This window comes from Leptinotarsa decemlineata, unplaced genomic scaffold (genome assembly GCF_025532065.1).
Source record: "Leptinotarsa decemlineata unplaced genomic scaffold, Ldec_3_MD MMD2_tig00026328_RagTag_RagTag, whole genome shotgun sequence".
NCBI classification, from domain to species: domain Eukaryota; kingdom Metazoa; phylum Arthropoda; class Insecta; order Coleoptera; family Chrysomelidae; genus Leptinotarsa; species Leptinotarsa decemlineata.
Window position 1 is genome coordinate 11,859,285 of NW_027412688.1, and position 23,720 is coordinate 11,883,004.

The 23,720-nt window shown below is 36.3% G+C and overlaps 1 protein-coding gene across 1 annotated transcript; it reads left to right on the top strand.

The window, feature by feature from the left end:
• The first annotated feature begins 19,657 nt into the window (after positions 1-19,657).
• On the top strand, positions 19,658-21,921 carry LOC141485478 (uncharacterized). Its single transcript, XM_074182279.1, has 2 exons — positions 19,658-20,546; positions 20,610-21,921. The coding sequence occupies exon 2, from the start codon at positions 20,614-20,616 to the stop codon at positions 21,733-21,735; it is 1,122 nt and encodes a 373-aa protein (XP_074038380.1). The 5' UTR covers positions 19,658-20,546; positions 20,610-20,613; the 3' UTR covers positions 21,736-21,921.
• Positions 21,922-23,720: the final 1,799 nt, after the last annotated feature.

A 23,720-nucleotide genomic window follows, 5' to 3' on the forward strand; every position in this document is an offset into this window, starting at 1 on the left:
GATTATTCACTGAAGTTATTCCTACATATACCGTTGGCATATGCAGGAATAACTTCAGTGAATAACTTCAGTGCCGTTGGTAGCGTCCCCGTATGGACGCTACCAAAATGCAAAGTTGTTTTATCATTGAAAAAACTGAGAAAGCTGTATGGGTAGATTTGGTAATACTATCACGCTGAGCTGGCCCACGTTCAGAGTCACTATCAGCAGTGTCTTCTTAGTGCTTCCAACATAGTCAATATATAATTCATTTGATGCAGTGGAAACTCCATTTTAGTCAGAAGATATTTCATTCACTAGAACTTCTCATGGTCTATAGGAAATTTTTTCGACCTGTCCTGAAATACTGCCCACAAACATGAAACCATAGCTTCATCCAAAGTAGAATAAATCACATTCAGTAATAATAAGAGATCATTTCACTACTTTTGCAATTCAGAAGTATCTGATCTCTAGCATGGCAATGAAATTGATGGTTTTTGTCAATTAATCTCTGAAACAATCTAATTTGTCCTCACAAAAACTTCATTCTGAATAGTTTCATAGAAAACTGTATTTTCAGTTTTTTTTCCTTAGTTGGCTCTTCGAACTTCTTATTTGCTTTTCAATAAAAACTAGTCATGCAACTGTTTTTATGATAGGGGTATGTAGCAAATTCAGATTTGTTAAATAACTTGCCTTATGAAACAATGTTATGGATTTAGACGGTGAACAATGTACATCTCAAAAATACTATCCAAATATTGAATTAGGAACATTTTCGTTTCATATAGGTGAAGAAAGTAGGATATCAAAGTTCAGCTAGTGATTGTGGTCGTTGTTGATATTTGCTATCAATTGCGATTTTCTCATCTGTTTCACTAAGAAAATATTAACTTCAAGAACATTTTCAAATGAGGCTATTTCGTTAATCAATATTTTCTGTTGTTTATCTTTCCAAACTGATGTCATGACGATGCAGAATGATCTACACGTTATTCAATTGAAAAATCAGGAAAGGAAAGTTGATTATTTTCTTCAGCAGATACCAACTGAGTTATTTTCAAAATTCATGAGAATATTACTCACAACGGGAAAAAGGAAGTAGCCTATTGATATTTTCCGATAAAAATCATTCATCAAGTTGTTGTTTTCAAAAATATTTGGACAATGTTGAATGAAATAAAATTATCTAGGAGAATAATTCGCCAAGGCCAGTATCAACTCACTCAAGGTGAGTAAGCATGAAGCTTTAGCAATGACAGAAGATGATGATTCACAAGCAGGTACAATAACCCTGTTTCCGCCCAGTCATGCTTATGGTGATATCACCGATGAAGATTCTGGAGAGGAAGACTACATCGACATAAATAATTTGCTTGCTTCACAAATGCAAAGTGAATGTGAGGTGTCATCTACACATCACTATGATTATGACTGGGATTCAGATGATGAAATACCATTGTCGTTAATGAAAAAAATAAAATAAAACAAAATATCCACCATTCAGGAAAAAGATGAAAAGAGTTAATCAATACGTGAGAGAAGATAATCAGAGCAATACTCATACTTTTGAAGAGCCTCAAAGTGATGATGTTACCGTATATATATACCCCTTCACAATTATTTTCATTTTCACTCGTTGAAACAATTCTTGGAAAATTCACTGATGGAACAAGTCGCTATGCATCTCAAAAATAGATATATGTGGGTTGTAAACAGCAAAGTGAAATGTTTCATTGAAGTCCTTCATTTGAGACTACATTCCACTTTCTAGAATGTTTCGGAAAGCAATATCTAGTAACACATTTGGAAATATTCTCTCAAATACACATTTTGAAAAAAATAATACTTCTGACCAATCAGACAAGTTTGCCAAAGTCGAACCTCTTTCCACCTCTCTTCAAAAATTTTTTTGAGCATGCTCATATCCTTATACGGGAAGACGTGGCTATAAACAACATATCCATGGAAAGCCCATTCGATGTTATTTCAAGTTTTGGGTCAGAACTACCCGTCAGAGATATATAAATTGGTTTGAGCCCTATCAAGATGCTGCAACAAATATCAGCAGAATATAATATATAACTAGCTGGGTGTTGGGACTTCTGCGGTACTGATTTATTCATGTCCATTGCTTTACTACAACATACTACTCAGAAGAAGCTATATGGTTGTGGAACAATGCTTAGTATTCATATTCTAGGCAGTATTTTGCGTAAATCAAAATTACTTAAGGAAACTCCTCGTGGAACCTATGACATTCTCTTTTAATGTAGTTGGCGTAAACCCGTCACTTACCATTCGACGATACCCCCCAAAAAAAAGTATTTTCGAGTTGATCATCCTCATGTCGTCAAGTTATATAATAGAAGTATGAGCGAAGTTGATCGTTCAGATCGAAACATAGGTTTATATCGCACATCTGTAAGAGGTGAAAAGTGGTACTTTCTTTTAGTTACCCATTGCGTAGACATGGCATTAAACAATACTTGGCAATTGCATAAAAACTCTGGAGGAGTAATGGATCAGCTATTCTTCAGAAGAAGTATAGTCAATATTCTACTTACTCAAAATGAAAAAGAATTCATTTACCAGAGAGGACATCTTTCCAAAAATATTGGTTTGGAGTTGCAATTTTATCAAATGACCAAAGAAAAACAAACTTGCCACAAAAAAGTACCACTAGGTGTCAAAAATGTAGCATTGGTTTGCATGTTGAATGTTTTATAACAAACCATACTGAATAAAAAATAGTTACTGTTCCAAAATATTCATAGTACAGCTTATGCCCATAGTTCTATTCAGTGTGTAAAAGCCAAATGGAATAAATTCATTATTTCGATTACGGTACATATTCTAACAAAATCCTGAAACACTTCAAATTTATATTATAATTTGACATACTTCAACGGAAGAATGCTAGCCTTACCTCCAACTCCCGTCAAATGATAGGTACAAACCCCAATTTATTAAATGAGAAGTATAGGCTTGTGATATATTGTTCGAAAGGTCTCTTCATTTTCTATTCAGAAATGTTATCGCTATCAAGTTAATTGCAACAATTAGGACAAAATAAATTAAATTTATGTGGTTACCGAAATTCCATAAAATACACCAGAAATTATTGCAATACACTCAAAACTTATTTTAAGTTGAGGTATTGATAATAAAAAAGTAAGCAAAACCCATTGCAATTTTCTTTTTACATGGTCTCCTTTCAAAAACTATAAATAATTTCCGTGGCAACGTTAGTTTAAAACACCTTGTCAACTTGTTTTGTATGTTAAAACATTGGTTGTCAGTATTTTAATTTAAGTTTAAGACGGATGGTTAGATAATCCACATAAAATTATACCTACTCGGGAGCTCATGTAAGACGATTTTGATGGAAAAACTTATTTTTGTGAGCAAATGATATACATGTTGGATAACAATATCATCCAATTAGAAGACGTTATGTTTTCTGATGAGTGTACTTTGTCTCTTAACGGTCATGCTAATCGGCAAAATTGGCGCTACTGGTCAACGGAAAATCCTCACTGGACGAGAGAAGAACACACGCAATACCCTCAAAAGGTTAATGTTTGGGCAGGCACTGTAGGATACCAAATCATCAGTCCATTTTTCATCGAGGGCAACATAAATGGCGGTAATCATTTGGCACTACTTTAAAATGGTGTTATTCCAAGTTTATTAAATGTATATCCCGATTCAGGAAACACTCAAGTTCAAGTGAATAGGATATGGTTTGAGCAGGATGAAGCACCATCATATTACCAAGTTAATGTCCGGCAATACCTCGATACAATATTTCCCAATTGGTGGATGAGGAGGGGGGCGAGGATCGATTGAATGACCAGCGCAATCATCTGATCTGTCATCATTAGATTTCTTTTTATGGGGACATGTAGAAAGCAGTGTGTACAAAACTAAACCTTTAGATTTGAATGACTTAAAAGAACGAATAACGCTTGCGATGAGGTCGGTCACGCCGAATATGCTGAATAATTTTAGAAGATAGTTTTATTTGAGATTAGGATGTTGCCATGACGTTCGCGGTGAATATTTTGAACATCCACTTTGTTAACACTCATAGTTCTTTTTCGTATTGTATATTTTATTACGTTTTGCATTACATTTTAGTTTTTGAGTGTATTTTATCGAGTTTCGGTAACCACATGATTTTAAATAATTTTATCTTAATTGTTGCAATAAACTTGAAAGCGATAGAATTTTTGAATAGAGAATGAAGAGACCTTTCAAACGATATATGACAAACCTATACTTCTTATTTAAAAATTGAGGGTTGTAGGGTCGATTGGGGCTAATATGATACAAAAATATACACTTTTCACTATAATACCTAACCATATACATTAAGACATTTTGAAAAAATACTGGGATATTATATAATTCGTATTGGTTAGTTTATTTATGGGTGCACAAAAAATGTAGTTGCAGTACCAATGCTGAAAAAAAATAAAAACTGTGTATCATAATAACCCCACCCGGTGGGGCTAATTTGATACGATGATGGGGCTCAAGTGATACAGCATTGTATTTCATTCAATATCGTCAATGAACGTAAGACGAGACTGAAATGATACAGCTCTGGGGCTAATGTGATACCAGTAATTTTTTCGAATTTTTGTCTTCAGCCATATAAAAGATACAACCGTGTCTTGTTCATGTTTTTTCCACTAAAAAACTCCTTTGGAAAAAATAACTAAAGCACCGTTTATTGAAAAAACTTAACATTTTTGACATTCTATAATTTTTTTCAGTTTCTTGTATGAAATTATTGAATATTATAATATTCAAAAGTCGAGTTGAAAATCAGTTTTCCTCTCCTTCCCAAAGCAGGTTCATCAAGTTTTTCTATCACATCTTCATTTTCAATAAATGACACATCTTTCGGCTCTTTCCAACAAAAAACTGTGGTATCTTCATGTGTCTCTTTTATTCGTGTGAATTTTACTCTTGGTTTACCAGCTTCAATATCCATAACTTGACCTACGTAATGCAAAACTTTCTTCTTGGTTGCAAATTTAACTACAACTCAGTCATTGATTCTAAATGTAGTATGTTGGTCATGCATATCACTACCATTGCAGTTTCCTAAAGTCTTCTCCAATTCCAAGTCTGACTCTTCTTCTCTCTGCATGGCTTGTATAATGTCGGAATCACTGCTATCCTCATCTGCAAAATCAATTCCACTCGGGATATCTGATTTGCTGTCAGAAGAAACCGTTATTTTCTTACGCTCCTTTTGTTTTCTTTGTTTTTCCTAAATTATCTGACTCTCTTCCTTTCTTATTATTTCGTCATGGGTAGCATTTTCCGCTGGTAATCAGATAATTTCATGGGTGCCTGATGTGGTTGTTTTCTTATGTTTCTTATCTACTTCTCCCCACTCCTCACAAAACAAAACAAGTTGAAATCCAAGAAAGTTACAAAAACTAATGAAATGCTCAACGATAATAGAATGTATTACTTAGTCAGTATTTTTTTGTTAATATTTTTGGCACAAAGCACGTAAATTATCTCCTGGTGTATCATATCAGCCCCATTTTTCATGTTGTATCACATCAGCCCCGATTGACCCTACCTGTTATTTGAAGGTAGGAGTGGCTATTTTACGTTGAAGAATGTCAAATTATAATTTACATTCGACGCGTTTCGGATTCTAAATATGCACAGTAACCAAAATAATGAATTCATTCCATTTGGCTTTTACACACTGTATAAAGTACACCCTGAAAAAAAGTCTTTGGGTAATTTTTTTTCGAAAACCTGAATTTATGAACAACTTTTCATGCTAAATCACTAGTAATCCATAACTGTCTTGTATAATGAGCCCCAAATTGCTTTGGCCCTATCTGGATTAGAAATATCCATAAGTATTGGAGTATCAAAAAAAATCCCTGTATTTCTCAAACGAGCACTCATCGTGTGGCACGTGGAAAAGAAAAATTGAATTCGAAATGAGGCCATTTTCACCCCACTACTTTTTCGGTATGGAGCCTTCCACGTATTTGGCGCAAAGAAAAATTAAATTATCCGCATACGGTTCCCATGTAATTTAAAAATGTATCTCTTTGGCGAAACCTGATTTCCAAGTGTCGATAACAGCTTCAAGTTGTATTCGCAAAAAAGTTATACTTCGGAGTTTAGCGATGGATGCTGATTGGAATTGAATAATTCACAGGCAATTTTGTGCTATATCAACAGTTATGAAATGGTAGGTGGCCATCGTGGACCGTAATTACGATAGAATATTATTAAAAACGGTGCGATGAAACAGCTCAAGCGTAGTCGTAGAATGAGTCGAACATCTGTTGAAAAACGCGTGCATATACCATACGGCTAATAAAACAATTATGAACGCTGCTTTAGGGGTTGCTTCTATTATTTATCAGAATGAAATGTGGTTAGGCTGTACTTTTAAATCTTTGTTACTTATAAAAGGCGGACATCGAGAACAGTGTACCATTTTAAATAATATACGAGTGTACTTTCGTTCAGATTTGAATGATCCGTTCGTGTTCGTATGGGATTTACTATAAAACAGTTTGGTAACATTCAGAAACATTCCAAAAAAAACATAACTAGTCAGAAGTACAGGATGAGCCAGTGGAAACGGAAAAAGGGCAATTTCTCATGAATCTATATCGAAAAAAGACGTTTTGTCAACTTGAAGGAAGTTAACTTTTATTAAGTTTTGGAGATTACAAAGAGAAATGATGAACTTTCTAAGCCCAATATCTTACTCACTGTTTCTATACGCAGTCTCTTCGAAACATTTTTTCTTTAGCTGAAATTTTGACAGAATCGAAGTCAATTGCATGACCCTCCTTGTAGACATGTTCACTGAGTGCACACCTCTCAGGGTTGTAGCCTGCAATCACTTTTATGTGAGGAAATACGGTCTTTTGAAAGTCTGGCTATCTGACCTATGTATTCAGCACCGCAATCAGAGCAAGGAATACTGTAAATTACTTTTGATTGAAATTTTGTCTTTGCCGTTTGAAAAGAGAGAATTTATTGTCAAAATAGTTCTATTGGCAATTTTTATATTATCTAAGTTTCTAAAAATCCGTGAGAGTTCGGGAGTTAATAATAGATAAAGAGTTGAGTTAATTACCAATTAAAGTATAAGAAACACTATTAGTGTTTCTTATACTTTAATTGGTTTATGCTTTATATGAATGTATGCTTTTTATGATTTTGCGATTTTACGATTTTTTATGATTCTTTGATTCCGATGATTTTGTCTGACGAAACATAATGCAAAAAAAACTATTGTAAAAATTATCCTGATGACTCTACGATTAGTTAAAATTGACAATTTCAACAAATGATTTTATCTTATCTACATATATATATATATATATATATATATATATATATATATATATATATATATATATATTGTTATGAAAAGACTCGAAATAAAACAGTGTATGGGAATTTTAAAAAACATCACGAAGGAATTCAGATACAAAAATACAGCAAGGACACCCTGTACATATATTGAAACCCACAGCTTTGACCGGAAACAAGCAAATAAGAGTGGGAAATTCAAATATTAACATTCTTACATTGAAACGCAGCAAAATACGAAAAACTGACAACCGATATAGGTTAGAAAGAAATGTCAGATAAAATTAAATTAACATCTGTGATAAAAAAACGAAAAAGGCATGATAAACTAATTGTTATTATTTAGGAATAATGTGAAATTCAAAATTTGTTATTGTGAATAACTTCCTTAGAAACGTACATGAAGTGATGTTTATGAAAAATATTTATATTTGCATAAAAGTGAGGTTAACTATTTTTGTACGAAACTATAAAAGGAACATGTATCTAAATTTAAGAGCCAATGTTAAATTAGTAGAATAAAAAATTTTCCTGAAAAAGAATTTGAAAATTTGTATATGTGAAAATTGATAGATGGTAACTAGGGGAACGAGATAGATTTTCAATTGTTTTATCAACAAAGGAATTCTTCTTGAGGCAACGAAAGAGACGCCACGCAAAAATTTTCTCTCCGTAAAATTTGAATTATATAAAGTACATGAAGTAAGAATTAAACTGAATAGTAGTGAATACTGATTAGCAATAATTAAGTCAGTGAAAAATCCTACCTGTCCAGCCAAGTCGAGTAAGAAATCCACGAGTTCCAGCTTCACAGAAATATCACACCATACACACACCAGCGTTGGAGGAAAGTAAGGTATTTACTTAAACCATTTATAAACAATATATGCATATATTAACGAAAAGACCTACGAACTGAATAAGAAAAAAAAACAAGTACTTGAAATCAAATCAAGAAATTGGACTCTGCCGAATTATAGTGACTTGCAATTCATAAACTGACAATTACCACATTTGTTCGGTGTTTCTATATTGAATAGTTCGTTGTTCGGTGTAGATTTAGGACTTTTTTAGAATTAAGGATTTTTCTCTTTTGGCAATTAACAAATTTATATATTTCTGAATCAAATATATTTTTACTTTTACAATTAAAACTGTTCTATATTTCCTGACAACAATTGTGTCTTTTTCAAAATTTTTCCACTGGTGAAATCTACTAGAAAAATATATATATATATATATATATATATATATATATATATATATATATATATATATATATATATATATATATATATATATATATATATATACTTTTGATCATTCCCATATTGATTTCAATTTAATAGCCACCGGTATACAGCTGTTTCAGCCTATTGGGTATCGTCAGGACTGGGCAGGCGGTCCTCGATTGCAGACAAAATGAGAAAAAACCAAGAAAGTACTTGATAAAAATAGCTGACCGGTACTGACGATGCCCAATAGGCTGAAACAGCTGTATACCGGTGGCTCTTAAATTGAAATCAATACGGGAATGATCAAAAGTACTTATCTTTTCATTTTTTGATTTTCATGGAATTATTTTCCAGCAGCTTGACTGCATTAACCTTTCTAGATTTCATATATATATATATATATATATATATATATATATATATATATATATATATTATATATATATATATATATATATATATATATATATATATATATATATATATATATGTTGGTGGCTCCGTGCATTTGTATTTCTATATTTCTATATTTTGGTAATCAAGTGTTGCCCATCCTTACACTTGGCTGCACCATACTGATGATGGGCCAAAAGCCCGAAACACGTGTCTATGGTTTGCCACTTTCATGAGTGCTATGTCCGATATTAACTTCTGTTTCTATATCAAGACACTCAATAACTTTCATATTTGTATAATTTCCTGGACCCGGATGTCACGCAGGTAGCTATAGCTGCCTCCGTGGTGATTTTGATAGTTTTCTTGTGAACACGAGATCTATCAACGGAAACCACAAATGTGCGGTTGGCTCCTGTTGGTGGCTCCGTGCATTTGTATTTCTATATTTCTATATTTTGGTAATCGAGTGTTGCCCATCCTTACACTTGGCTGCACCATACTGATGATGGGCCAAAAGCCCGAAACACGTGTCTATGGTTTGCCACTTTCATGAGTGCTATGTCCGATATTAACTTCTGTTTCTATATCAAGACACTCAATAACTTTCATATTTGTATAATTTCCTGGACCCGGATGTCACGCAGGTAGCTATAGCTGCCTCCGTGGTGATTTTGATAGTTTTCTTGTGAACACGAGATCTATCAACGGAAACCACAAATGTGCGGTTGGCTCCTGTTGGTGGCTCCGTGCATTTGTATTTCTATATTTCTATATTTTGGTAATCAAGTGTTGCCCATCCTTACACTTGGCTGCACCATACTGATGATGGGCCAAAAGCCCGAAACACGTGTCTATGGTTTGCCACTTTCATGAGTGCTATGTCCGATATTAACTTCTGTTTCTATATATATATATATATATATATATATATATATATATATATATATATATATATATATATATATATATATATATATATATATATATATATATATAAATATACCAAAAGTTGAAAATTCTTTTTTACAATGACAGATAATAATTAATTTGACTGACTCAGCGGGGACTCGAACAATTCAGAATAGCGCCATCTTGGGAAAACTCTCGTAAGTGTTGTTAAAAGCAACAGGTGGTTCCTTCAAAAAGTTCAAAACAAAATCTAAGCGTTACCAACACCAGGGTTTCTAGGAATCTTATACTTGACCCGCGCTTGCCAATCAATCTCCCTTCCAGAGATTCTCACTTTCATAGCCGGAGAAGCTATCGTTCTTCCCATGGTTATTGCCTGAGTTTTATCCGGATTCACTCGGATCTTCCACTCGAGGTACCAGCGCTCGAGGTCGCCCAATGCACGTTGCATATAGACGATCCCGAGCTCCCGACCCATGGAAGATGAGAGGAGAGCCGTGTCATCGGCGTAGAGAGATACCTTCTCATGCTCGGACCAGAAAAGTACTTGATAAAAATAGCTGCGTTAACGCAAGCAGAACATAAGTGGAACCACCTATTGGTGTGACACCCAAGTCAACTTGACAAGTTGACATGCTGAAACAGCTGTCTACCGATGGCTCTTTAATTGAAATCAATATGGGAATGATCAGAAAGTGAAACATGTAGATTCGTTTTCTGATGGCATTTCAGGTTAGCTTCCCAAATTTCTGCTACCGCAGTTGTCAGTTGATTGGTCAAACCACCAACACTGACATACTTTTCTGGTTTTTCACATTTTGTCTTGAGTGAGTGAGTCAGTTCCGTTTTGACAGCGGAACAGTGCTGACGTGTCTGAACGATCGGGTGTGTTTTCGTTAGTTTTCTGGTTGATGATCAGCCGTAGTGCAGTGTTTCTGGCTTAAATAGTTAGTGCGTTGTGGTATATTGTGCAGGATAAAAACAATTCTGGTGAGTACGTTTGAATATTATCTTTTCCGTTTCTGTTCATTGTGCTCACGCCTGACAAGTGTTCTTTTCGTTCAAATATGTCCAGCAGTATGGAGGAACTGCTTCGCGGTCTGGCTAGAAGGGACAAGGCCGAGATAGTTAGCATAGTATGTCAGCTAACTTCGTGCTTTTGCCTGAATCAGTTGGATCTGCACGGCAGCACATTGCCAATCAATATATATATATATATATAAATATATATATATATATATATATATATATATATATATATACCTCACAACATGAAATTTATTCTTATGGATGATTGTCACAATTTAAAAATTCTACTTAAATCACCACTATATGTCCTCTATAGGTAGCCAGGCGTAGAAAATACCAAATACCACTTCAAAATTTCAGACATATACCCAGAGCCCACCAATTTTAAAGTATGACGTTACTAAAAGTAGATATGTATCTCTATACATCACTTCTCACTCCACGTTACACTACAAACTACACTATGATGAATGGAAATAATCAAAATAAACAATATGGACTTTGAATAGGTAAGTATCAGTATTCAGATTCATCTGAAGTACTTTCATACTGCTCAGAAGTATCCCAGATTTGTGGAAATGTAAAATAGACATTTTGAATTATTGGTAGGTCAGGTCAGAAGTGAGTGGGTCAAAATCGACCCTCCACCGCGACCCGCAAGGGTTTATTGTAGCCCACACCTATTGACACTCGACCAAATAAACCCGGCTTCATAACGAAGCCGATTAGTTTGTATGGTGAGTGATCTTTCAGGTCAGACGGTTAGAGTAAGGCTTCGTCAAATCCTGAAAACCTGATTCAGCCCTAGCAAGTAGGCGCAAAGTTTATGGTCTGCTGTTTCATCATTTTCCAAACAGGGGCGACACTGTCGTCCGACAATCCAAGTCTTTGCATATGTTGATTCAGAAGACAGTGACCTGTGAGAAGGCCTGTCAGTCAATCAAGCTTCGGAGAATGAATAAACGCCTTAGAGTGAGCCAATCCTTGAAGATTCTGCCAGGAGTTCATACATTTTCTTGCCATTCAGGTGTTCTATCTTTGTTTGGCAAAGCCAAATTGGTATTGCCAATGATAGGTTCTTGTCCGAGATGCTGCTTGCAACAACCTTCTTTGCAAGAGAGTTAGCAGGCTGAGTTCCATCTGAACTGCAGTTGCATAGGTTCTTAGGCATGCGACTGAAAACACCTCTGCACCAGAACCTGAAGGTGTTTTGGATCCGTCTGTGAACCAACAACTATGCTCTCAATATTACCTTCTTGCGAAGGATCCAGTTCTTTCTACTCGGGAACAATACTTTATAAGGCAGTTCGTAGTTGAGAGTTGGATGCATGAAGTCACAGATTGATTGCATTGGATTGATTTATAAAATTGGCAATATGCACAAGTCTCTATATGCAGTCCATCTAGCCTCGCTCTCCAAAATTATTATTAGTATGTTACAAAGTAAAATTTCGAAATTGACAGAAAGGGCGTTTTTGTGTTCAGGTTCTCTGAATATAATTTTCATAACTACACCAAAGGTTCCAAACAGTGCATCACAAACAATATAAGATGAATAGTGGAAAAATGGAATGTGGTAATTTGGTCCCATAAGATTATATGTGTATTTTTGATCATATATATGGACTTCAGTCATTACTGGATAGATAACTAAATGGATTTTGAAAATTTCATTATTTATATTCTTCATAATTCATCAAGTTAACGCACTGCATCCATCCATTAGATAATATTTTCGTTGAAGCGGATCATGAGGCCACCTTGACAGATTGCACGCGTACTCAATCACTTCCGGAGTGGCTCGAAACCGAATCCCAGTAGGATGTGTTACTTGATACAACCATTAGCACTAAGCCACAGAAATAGGTATCCTTCAAACGTGAAAGGTTGTACGAGTTCGGTAATCTTTTTAGCGCTCTAAATCACATGTCATCATTCGGGATATGTATTACATCTCTTATGTCTTGACGATATCTGATGAGTCTATGAATTTCAGAAGAGAGGAAACTACCATTTTTTTTTGTTGGGATCAATTTATGAGACTCAATATAGAACAGTGAACAAATTCAAATTTTTTCAATGGTACCCTATTTTGTTTATAACTTTTTGATTGATGATCTGACGATTGTATATTTTGACAAATAAAATGTTATCGAATATTTTTTATCAACCTTTTTTGGGCATTTTCACATTCCACGATGAGAAAAATATAAAAAATTATTGGAGATCTTCATATACGTGCAGGAAGAGTAAACTTTTTAGTTCATTCCGATAAATTACAGTGTAAATTTGAAGTATTTTTCAAAAAAAAAAATCCATTAATGACTTGTAATTGATAATTTTGCCTATCAAAAAAATAGCTAAGAAATTATAGAATACTCATCTTAACGTTTTCGAGGCTAATATCTGTCTCCGTCTTTAAAAATGGATTGAATTTGAGTTTATACGCAGTCTTTCTTTGCTGATTCTTCTCATTCTCCAACTTTTTAGTCAGAGGTCAAATGAGTTTTGAAATATAGAATATGAAAATAAATTGATGGATATAGCCAAAAAATGGTAGGAGATCATCATGAAAAAAGCCACAGTAGACCATGTCACTTCGTTTAAAATTGTATGCCTAATTCAGAATTACTTACAGTTCAATGACAAGTTATATCAACAGGATTCAGTATTTCATCAGTTCGGACTTCCATTCTCTATTACAATATAAATTGTTCTGAAATCCCTGAAAAACAAATTAAAAAGATTAACCGAAAATAACAATTTCATTGAACAAAAACTGAAAATTACAAAGAAATAACATACAAGCAACAACCAAAAAAAAGAAAAATTTAATTATCCATTAAAGCTGAAAATTAAAAAATATTATCAACAAAAAATTAATAATAAAAATTTCGATTGTTAGTATCCACAATCTTCTTCGGGTGATAACTGGACTTATTTCTCCGAGATCCGACTATTTATAGGTCATTCGAGTGCCTTCACCTATCCCCTCTTCCCTCTCTACGCTTCATTGGTTTTAGCGGGAGATGACCATTTGGCGGGAGTAGTTTTTCGCTCGATTAGAAGTTTCCACATGTTACGTATCTCTATGCTAGCTTGACTAAATGCGTTGTTGGACAACATATACGCAGCTTCTTTGAATTTCCTCCTGAATCAGTGTTCCTCTTTGTGGATAATTTCATTTCGAGCCCACTTGATATTATGTTGATGAGTCCCAACATGCTCTGCTATTCCGGATTTGCTGGTTTCTCCTCGCTGTGTGTGTTTCTTGTGCTCAGTAATGAGAACTTTCAATGGCCTCTCAGTATCACTGATGTATGATTCTCTGCACTCGCAAGGTATCTGATGAATGCAATTCTTGGAATCACAATCCGCGTTTGGTGGCCTGATTTTTGTGAGACTGCTACGGATGGCCTTCCCAGACCTGAAGCAGGTTCTGATAATATACTTGGACTCAATCCTTCTTATCTTTTCCGATACTCGTCTGACGTAGGGAAGTACAAGTACTTGTTGTGGCGGCTCTTTTCCTTGTGGAGCTCTTGCTGTCTTCTAGCTAAAGCCTGTTCTAACATCACTCTGGAGTGACCATTCCGTTGAAGGTCATTTTTGATAATGTCGAGTTCCTTTTCGAGACCTTCCTTTATATTACAGAGCACGAAAGCACGGTCTAGTACAGTCTTGATGATTCCTCTCTTAGTCGATTGATGGTGATTGGATTTCTGGTTCAGATACTGTCCTGTGTGAAGCGCAGAGAGGGAAGAGGGGATAAGTGAAAGCACTCGAATGACCTATAAATAGTCAGATCTCGGAGGAATAAGTTCAGTTATCACCCGAAGTTGATTGTGTATACTAACAATCGAAACTTCGTGACATAACTCTGTTTGAAATCTTTTAATTTTTTTTTAATTTTAATTTTTTTTATTTTTTAATTTTTTGTCAATAATATTTTTGATTTTTTCAATTTTTCCAACTTCTATTATTATTTCAATTTTTTATTTGTTTGGTTGTTATTTTCGGGTAATCTTTTTGATTTTTTTCAGGGTTATCAAATCAATTTATATTATATGGAAGTCCGAACTGATGAAATACACCACGAAACATTGTCAACCACCTTCAAACAAACATGAACATTGACTTATACAAAAACACTTTTTCCTATTCAGTGTGTACTCCAAACGTTCGTTATGAATTGAATCAGAAGTCATTCACATGATTGCTTCACAATGAAATATGGGAAAGAGGTAACATTTCACCTACATAGAACACTGTCATTCTCAATGGCGGACATCTGATGTTTCGAAATAAGACACTTGCATCTCTAGCACCAATCAGGATGACTTCATAAGATGAAGCACTATTCGTTCATAAAATTGCGACTTTATGTCACGAATGAGTTGAATTCACACATGACATCGATGACAGTACGTAATGACATTTATGTCCTTACTTGATTCAATCTTAGCTGTAGGAATCTTATTTTAATTGATAGGGGAGTATTTTCAGGAGAGAATAATTTTTGGAAAGGTTTTGACTTTTCACTTTATACAGGGTGTTCCTTAAACACATGCTAATATTTAAGGAGGTAATTCTTAGACCCATTTTAAGGAAAAAACGTCTTATGGACGTATGTCCTAAACGCCTTAACTTTTGAGATACAGGGTGGCAAAGTTTTCAAAAATAATCAGTTTTTTAATAATAACTGAGATAATTTTGTAGACATCTTTGGCATATTTGAGTAGGGTGCTAATGCCGACTGAACGCCTCCCCCCACCCCTTTTGACCTTGAGACGTCACACGACCTTGAATGACGTCACCTAACCTTGAACGTCGTACACGTAGTATGAGCTTGAATGCGGTGTTTGACCTTGAGTGTGGGGTTTGACCTTGACGTTCGACACTTCGACTACCTTGAGCTTGCTCCATGGCATTGAATGTTGACCTTGAATGAAATCGTGACGTGTACAGAATATAACCTTGAACAGTGGGCGTTCGGCGTTGTCCACTCCCTTGTTGGTGATTCCTATATAAGTTCAGAATATCGTATGACGTCACCTAACCTTGAACGTCGTACACATAGTATGAGATTGAATGCGGTGTTTGACCTTGAGTGTGGGGTTTGACCTTGACGTTCGACACTTCGACTACCTTGAGCTTGCTCCATGGCATTGAATGTTGACCTTGAATGAAATCGTGACGTGTACAGAATATACAGTGGGATTAGGCGTTGCGGTGTTTGACCTTGAGTGTGGGGTTTGACATTGACGTTCGTCACTTCGACTACCTTGAGCTTGCTCTGTGGCATTGAATGTTGACCTTGTAGCTCTCATTTGGGTTATGGTGGGGGGGAGGAGTTGGGCTTTTATAAGGAGTGTGGTGTGAACGTTTCACTCATTTCAAATTCTCCTTATCGTACGGTATATATTTCTATATACAAGATGTATTCGTGCGTTGATTGTAAAAAAAGTTTCACTCGTAGTGACAACCTACGTCGTCATCAGCGGGATTCCTGCACACCCGCAAATGGTGATGGACCTCCAACATCGAAGAGGCAACGGTTGACACCCCCAGCACTTCCAACACTGCAAACATGCGTTTGCTGCAATTTGACTATTGCAAGCGATCAGATGAATGTACATCGGAGGACGTTGCAGCACAGAACAAATGCATGTGTTCAATATGGGGAAGGTGTGAAAATTGTCAATACAGCTTTCAAGTGTCGAATTGTGAGCTACCGAGTGGACAGTGAAAACCACCACATGGATTACCCAACATTCTTCAATGAAATTAAGCAGAAAGTAGTGAAACTACTCGAAGAAGTGTTGGATATCCATAAATGCATGAAAGTGAACATGGAAGTGTTTGGGCGGTACAGTCTGCAAACTAAGGATCTTTCAGACATCAAATCATTTAATAGTCCCAATGAAGTAATTGATCAATCGAATGATTTGGATGTGGTTTATAGCAGTTTTGCAGATAGTTTAACTGTTAAAGCAGCGGAATTTCAAGATCGGGATTCAGGTATGTGATCTAGTCAAAATGTTGATGATGATGGACTTATAGAGAAAACCCATATTTTCAGGTTGGACCATTGAGAAAATTTTGTACTTGGAGGTGAATATCAACAAGTATAGCCCCTTCGGAGGGTCTTCATACATCAAATTGCCAAGGTTCATCGAATTGAAGAAAAGTGTGGTGAATGTTCTTAATCAAGATCAGTGCTGCTTTGCGTGGGCTGTGACTTCAGCTTTATACCCTGCCAGTCAGAAACTTAATGAAATTTCATCATATCCCCACTTCTCAACCGTCTTGAATGTAGCAGGTATGGAATTTCCAGTTAAGTTGAAAGATATTCCTAAGTTTGAGGTTATGAACGATTGCTCTATCAATGTTTATGGGTTGGAAAATGTTTTTAAAAATGGTAGAATTGAATATGAAGTTGTGGGTCCGTTACACTATTCTAAACGTAGATTAAATAGTCATGTTAATCTGTTGATTATAACAGATGATTCTGGTAATAGTCATTATTGTTGGATTAAGGATTTATCGAGACTAGTATCATCACAAATATCTGCCCGTGGTCATAAAAAGTATTTTTGTGATGGTTGTTTATTGTACTTTGATAATGAACGAACTTTATTGCGACATCAGTTGAATGATTGTAATCACATATCGACAACGACACCATCCACAAATTTCAGGGTTGATAAATTTGGTAAAAGGGTACCTGAGAATATTTTGAAATTTGAAAATATCGAGAAACAGTTGAGGGTTCCATTCGTTGTATATGCTGATTTCGAATCTATTCTGAAACCAGTGCATACTAATGAGCCAAATCCTGCTAACTCTTATACAAATCGAACATATCTTCATGAACCATATGCTTTTTCTTACCTCATAAAGTGCTCTTTTGATGATTCTATATCTAAATTTGTACTATATAGAGGTGCTGATGCAGCTAAAGTGTTTGTGTCAAACTTGGAGGCTGATGTCACCAATATTTATCACAAATATTTGAAGAAAGTCATTCCAATGAGTCCATTGACTGATGAGGAAGAGCATGATTTCAATATTGCCGCCACATGTGGTATATGTGGAGAACCATTTGGTGATGGTGATATTAAGGTGCGTGACCACTGCCATCTAACGGGGAAAAAAAGAAATGGAGCTGCACATAGTATTTGTAACCTCAATTTCAAATTGCCCAACTTTATACCCATAATTTTTCATAATCTCAGTGGGTATGACTGTCATTTGTTCATAAAAGAGTTATGCACAAACAAAACAAAAGTTGATGTCATTGCTCAAACTAAAGAAAAGTATGTTTCCTTCACGAAACATATAATTATGGAGAGAATAGTAGATCACAATGGAGTGACGAAAAATAAGTTTTTGAAATTAAGGTTTATCGATAGTTTTAAATTTATGGCTGCTTCCCTTCAAGAGTTAGGTGACAATTTAGATGAAAAACATTTTGTGGAAACAAGAAAATATTTTCCGGAACAGGATAAATTCAAACTTATGAGGCAGAAAGGTGTTTTTCCGTACAGTTTTATCGATTCTTTAGATAAATTAAATTATTCTAGTATACCATCAAAGGTGGACTTTTATGATAAATTAAATGAAAAACATGTTTCTGATGAGGATTATGATAGAGTAAAGCAGGTATGGAACACATTCAATTGTCAAGATTTGGGTGAATATTCTGACATATACCTAAAATCTGATGTTCTACTGTTGTGCGATATTTTTGAAAATTTTAGAAATATGAGTTTAGATACATATAAATTGGATCCTGCTCACTATTTCACTTCTCCAGGTCTTTCTTGGGATGCTATGTTGAAGTATACGGGTGTCAACTTGGAATTATTAACTGATATCGATATGGTGCATTTTCTCCAAAACGGTATACGTGGTGGTGTAAGCCAGTGTTCGGAGAGAAAGCATATTGCAAACAATCAGTTTCTTCCAAATTATAATCCCGAAGAACCTTCATCTTTCATAATGTATTTGGATGCAACAAATCTGTATGGTCATAGCATGTCTCAATCATTACCTTTTGGTGGGTTCACTTGGTTGACCGCCAGTGAAATATGTCAGTTGGATATCAATAGTATTCCAGATGATAGCCCCCAAGGATACATACTTGAAGTAGATGTGCATTATCCTGTCGAGTTACACGATCTACATTCGGATTTACCATTTTTGGTTGAAAGTATTATACCACCTGGTTCAAAGTCCAAAATACCCAAACTTATTCCTAATTTGAATGATAAAAAGAAATATATCGTTCATTATAGGAATTTGAAACAAGCGGTCCGTAATGGTTTGATGGTGATGAAAACTCATAGAATTCTCAGATTCAATCAGTCACCGTGGCTGAAAAAATATATCGATTTAAATACAAATTTGAGAAATAAGGCTACCAATAAGTTTGAGAAGGGTTACTTCAAATTGAATATAAATTCCATATTTGGCAAAACGATGGAAAATGTAAACAATAGAAGAGACATTCGAATTGTCACACATTGGGAATCCATAAGAAGAGGTATGGGTGCCAATGCTTTGATAGCTCGTCCCAATTTCAAAACATTATCCATATTTTCGGAAGACTTTGTCGTCATACATATGGATAAAGTTAAGGTTTGTTATAATAAACCATTGTATTTGGGGTTCAGTATATTGGATATGTCGAAAACAGTCATTTATGATTTTTTCTATGATGTCATCAAAAAACATTACGGACCACAAGCTTCTCTTCTCTATACCGATACGGATTCTTTGATACTGAAAATAATGACGGATAATTTTTATAATTTTATGATTGCAAATGTTGACAAATTTGACACTTCTAACTATAGGTTGGGTAATAAATTCAATGTGCCAGTTAGCAAATCGGTGATTGGAAATATGAAGGATGAACTTCCGAGTGATCCCATCATCAGTTTCCATGGCACCGGTGCGAAAGCATATCATGTACAAAGTGTGTCTGATGAAATAAAGAAAGCAAAAGGTATTAAAAAATCCGTTATAAAAAATCAAATTTCAATTGAAGATTACATTAGGATTGTTGAAACAGGCGGTATAATATTTAGAAAGATGAATGTATTCAGGAGTGATTTACATGATATTTACACGTTGATGTGCAATAAAGTCGCGCTATCACATAATGATGATAAGCGATTCATCATTCCTAATACCACCAAGACATTACCTTGGGGCCACAACGATATTGAATTCTATCAGACAAGTTCCGAACAAAATTTAAGAATTCTTTTGAATGTATTGAAAGATGAAAACAGTATAAGTGACAAGAAATTAAATTTACTCATTGCCTTATTGGAAGAGCAATCGAGTAATTGAATTTTTTCACTCATTACCTGGTTTGTTCAACAAATTGTAAAATTCATACTTGTCGAATATTTCAAACGAATTATCCTACCCCACTTCCACCCCCACTCCCATTCCCACCCGAAGTGGTAGGGAGCATACGGCTATAAAACATGAGGAGGAGGCCACAGTTCATCATTCGATTGCAGTCTTCCTTCGAAAGAAGCAACCAACCTGAGATACCTGCCAGCCAACTTAGTTGAAAATTCCAAGCAGCTTGATGTAAGTACACACTTCCATACTATTTATATTATATTGTCTAATATTTTCATTTTCTCTTTCTAGAATCATGTCTTTTCTGAGGAATGCTCTGATGACCCCGATTACCACTCTCAGTGAGAGACAGTTGGAGGATGTAGAGCGGAGGAGGGTGGTTGTCCTACAGGACATCATGGTACAACCACCAGCTGCAACACCAGCTGCAGCTCCCATTCCACCACCGGGGATGACTTCCATCCAGGAAGTGGCGACTCCCATTCCACCACCGGGGATGACTTCCACCCAGGAAGTGGCGGCTCCTGACTTGAAGTTCTTTTTCGAGGACTTCAAACCAACCCCCGAGGAGGAGGAGATTGACCCCCCACCAACTTTGTCGACATTCAGTGGACCAACTTCTTCGTCAGCACCCCAAATTGAAGATTTACTGAATGTCTACAACCCGGACCTGGACGAGTCTCTGGCGGATTTATCGCATCTTCAAAGCTTCTTATCGCCCATCGAACCATTATCCCCCATCGATTCAGGGGATGAGTTCGAGAAACCGGTGAAGAGGGCCAAGAAGATGAAGAAGTCCGCACCTGTGAAGAAGTCCGCACCTGTGAAGAAGTCCGCACCTGTGAAGGCATCCAAAGCCAAAGGTGGGAGGGGTGGTAAGTTGAGTGCTTTTCGCAAAAAGTGTGAAAAGAACTCACCTTACGGTGGTTGGCCTACAGCACCCCTTCCAGTGATGGAGGTGCAGAACTTGGTGGAAGTCGTCGCCCAGGTCCATCGGGATGCGTCACCCCCTCCAGCCACCCCCCAGGTCCATCGGAATGCGTCACCCCCTCCAGTCACCCCCCAGGTACGTGTTGAGCATTCCGAACAAGAGGTTGGCCCGGAAAATGTCCTTTCACAGACTGTGGTAGAGGGTAATAAACTCAAAGAGTCTATTACCTATGCACAGTCTGTGAAAAAGAGATATTTGAGGGAAAAGAAGGTTGTGGATGGTTCTGATTCCAGAAAAAGGGCCTTGATGGCGGATATTTCCACCATCGAGGCCCAGAAACTGGAATTAGAGAAGCGACTCTCTTTGCTTAGGGTGAAACTTCAAGAAGAAGATTCGCAACAAGGAAAGAGTTTGGCTTACATCCAAAAATATGGACCTCTTGTTCAGGAATGGGATGCCATGTGCCAGGGGTTCCTTAATACCTAACCCCTTTTGTAAATATATTTTTGTTTAGTTTAAGTTAGATGTATGTTTAGAATAAAAAAAATTGTAATTTTAGGAATATAATAAAAACTTGCATGTTAATTTTAAGGTTATGAATGTTATGAATGAAAAAATAAAATAAGGAATATTGGAGTGCATATCTATTTTGGTTGTTGCACACAAAATACTGCGTGGTTGGGGCAGTATTTATTCCTTCATTCTAGTCATTTTCTAGTCACATGTAGTATATAGAATAAAATTAGTTAAATAGAATAATTGTTTAGAATTTCCATCATTTGAAAGTGTGTGAATTGTAAAATAGTTATTTTTTCTAGAGAATAAATAAAGGTGATTCTAGTAATGCTCTGAGTATAATTCCAAAACCTTTTGACACTTCTCTCATCATTACTTCTCTCAACATTATTCAAACAAATTTCATTTATGTGAATGTGTAAAAATGAAATCATGAATCTAATGAATATTATATTGGATTTATTCCCCAATTCTCACATCAATACTTGAATAAATAACCTAGTGGGTCTTAATTTTTCACATATTCCCCTTCCCTTACTCTACCCCACTTTCTTCAAATCATATAAATAAGATTGTATTCTCAATATTCTTCAACTTGTTCGTTCATCATGAATCAAGCAACACCAATTATTCGGGAAGCTGATTCCACCAGTGAACCTCATTTTGCCCCACCAGAGAATTGGTCCTATGGTGACATTCAAGTTGCTGTAGTTGATTCAACATCTCCCGATGATGAATTCGATGGGTATTCAGATACAACAATAGAGCTGAATGAAGAACAAGATGTAACCTCAGACGAAGATGAGTTTGAACATGATGAATTTGCCAGCCCAGAACTTGTGGATCAACTGTGGCTTGAAGATCATCAAATCGCTCCACCAAATATCATCGTGGTGGTTGATTCTCCCGAACCTGACATCATCATTATAGATGATGATGATGATGATCAGGTAGGTTAGGTTAGGTTTTCCTCGGAGTGCACATAGTACCTGGTTGGTGCACACGGAATGCTGCGTGGGTGGGGCAGCATTCAACCTAACCACTCTATTTGGTAGTAGTGAAAAAAATAGGGCTATATCGGTACACCCTTGCGGTGAAACGTTAGTTGTTTCGCTATAAAATGAACTAATTAGAAAATGGAAACAGTTAATCATTATCTTTGAATATCTTTGGAACATTATTTCAATAATGTTGATAAAAATTCGTATCATAAAGAAATTTCAAGCAATGTATATTCGGATAAGTAACGAAGGGAAAGGTTGTATAGGCGATCGCGAAGCGATCGCTTCGCGATCGCTTCACGATCGCTTCGCGATCGTGAAGCGATCGCTCAGCAGGCCGCTTCGCGGCCTGGGGCGCTCAACATCCACCACTTGCATCCGGGGCGCGTTTTTTGCGACCCCCACCTCCCCCCCACTCCGCCTCCCACTATACCCCCTCCTGTGCAAGAGTATAAATGTAGGAGTTCCTCAATGTAATCTTCAGTTGAGTAGCTATCGTCAGCATGTCAACATACCAGGAAGCCGATTCCACGACCGGACCCCAGGCGGAAGAACCTACAGCGCCACTCCCGGATCTTCAGTTGGAGGATTCCGATATGGAGAATCCAGATATGGAGGCCGATTCAACCACCACGCCTCATCACCCTTCCACATCTTCGGTCCAGGTACTGCATGTGACCAGTACCGAAGACCACTCCGAAGACTCTTGCAGCTCGGATGATGATGATGACGATCTCTGGGACGACGACGCATTTGCGGAGGAAATGGCGTTTTCTGAGGGTTCGGTGATGTGGCAGTACTTCCCCCGACCCGATGACAGCGACGACGACGACGACTTGTAATCCTTTCCTTTTTTTTCCCTATTTTTTTCCCTATTTCACCCATCCTTTATCCTTCCTCGGAGTACACATTTTGTTTGGTTGGTGTACACGAGACACTGCGTGGTTGGGGCAG

What these genes read in the sequence shown, in the direction of transcription:
- LOC141485478 (XM_074182279.1), top strand. Translation starts at nt 20,614, where the DNA reads ATGTCTTTTCTGAGGAATGCTCTGATGACCCCGATTACCACTCTCAGT.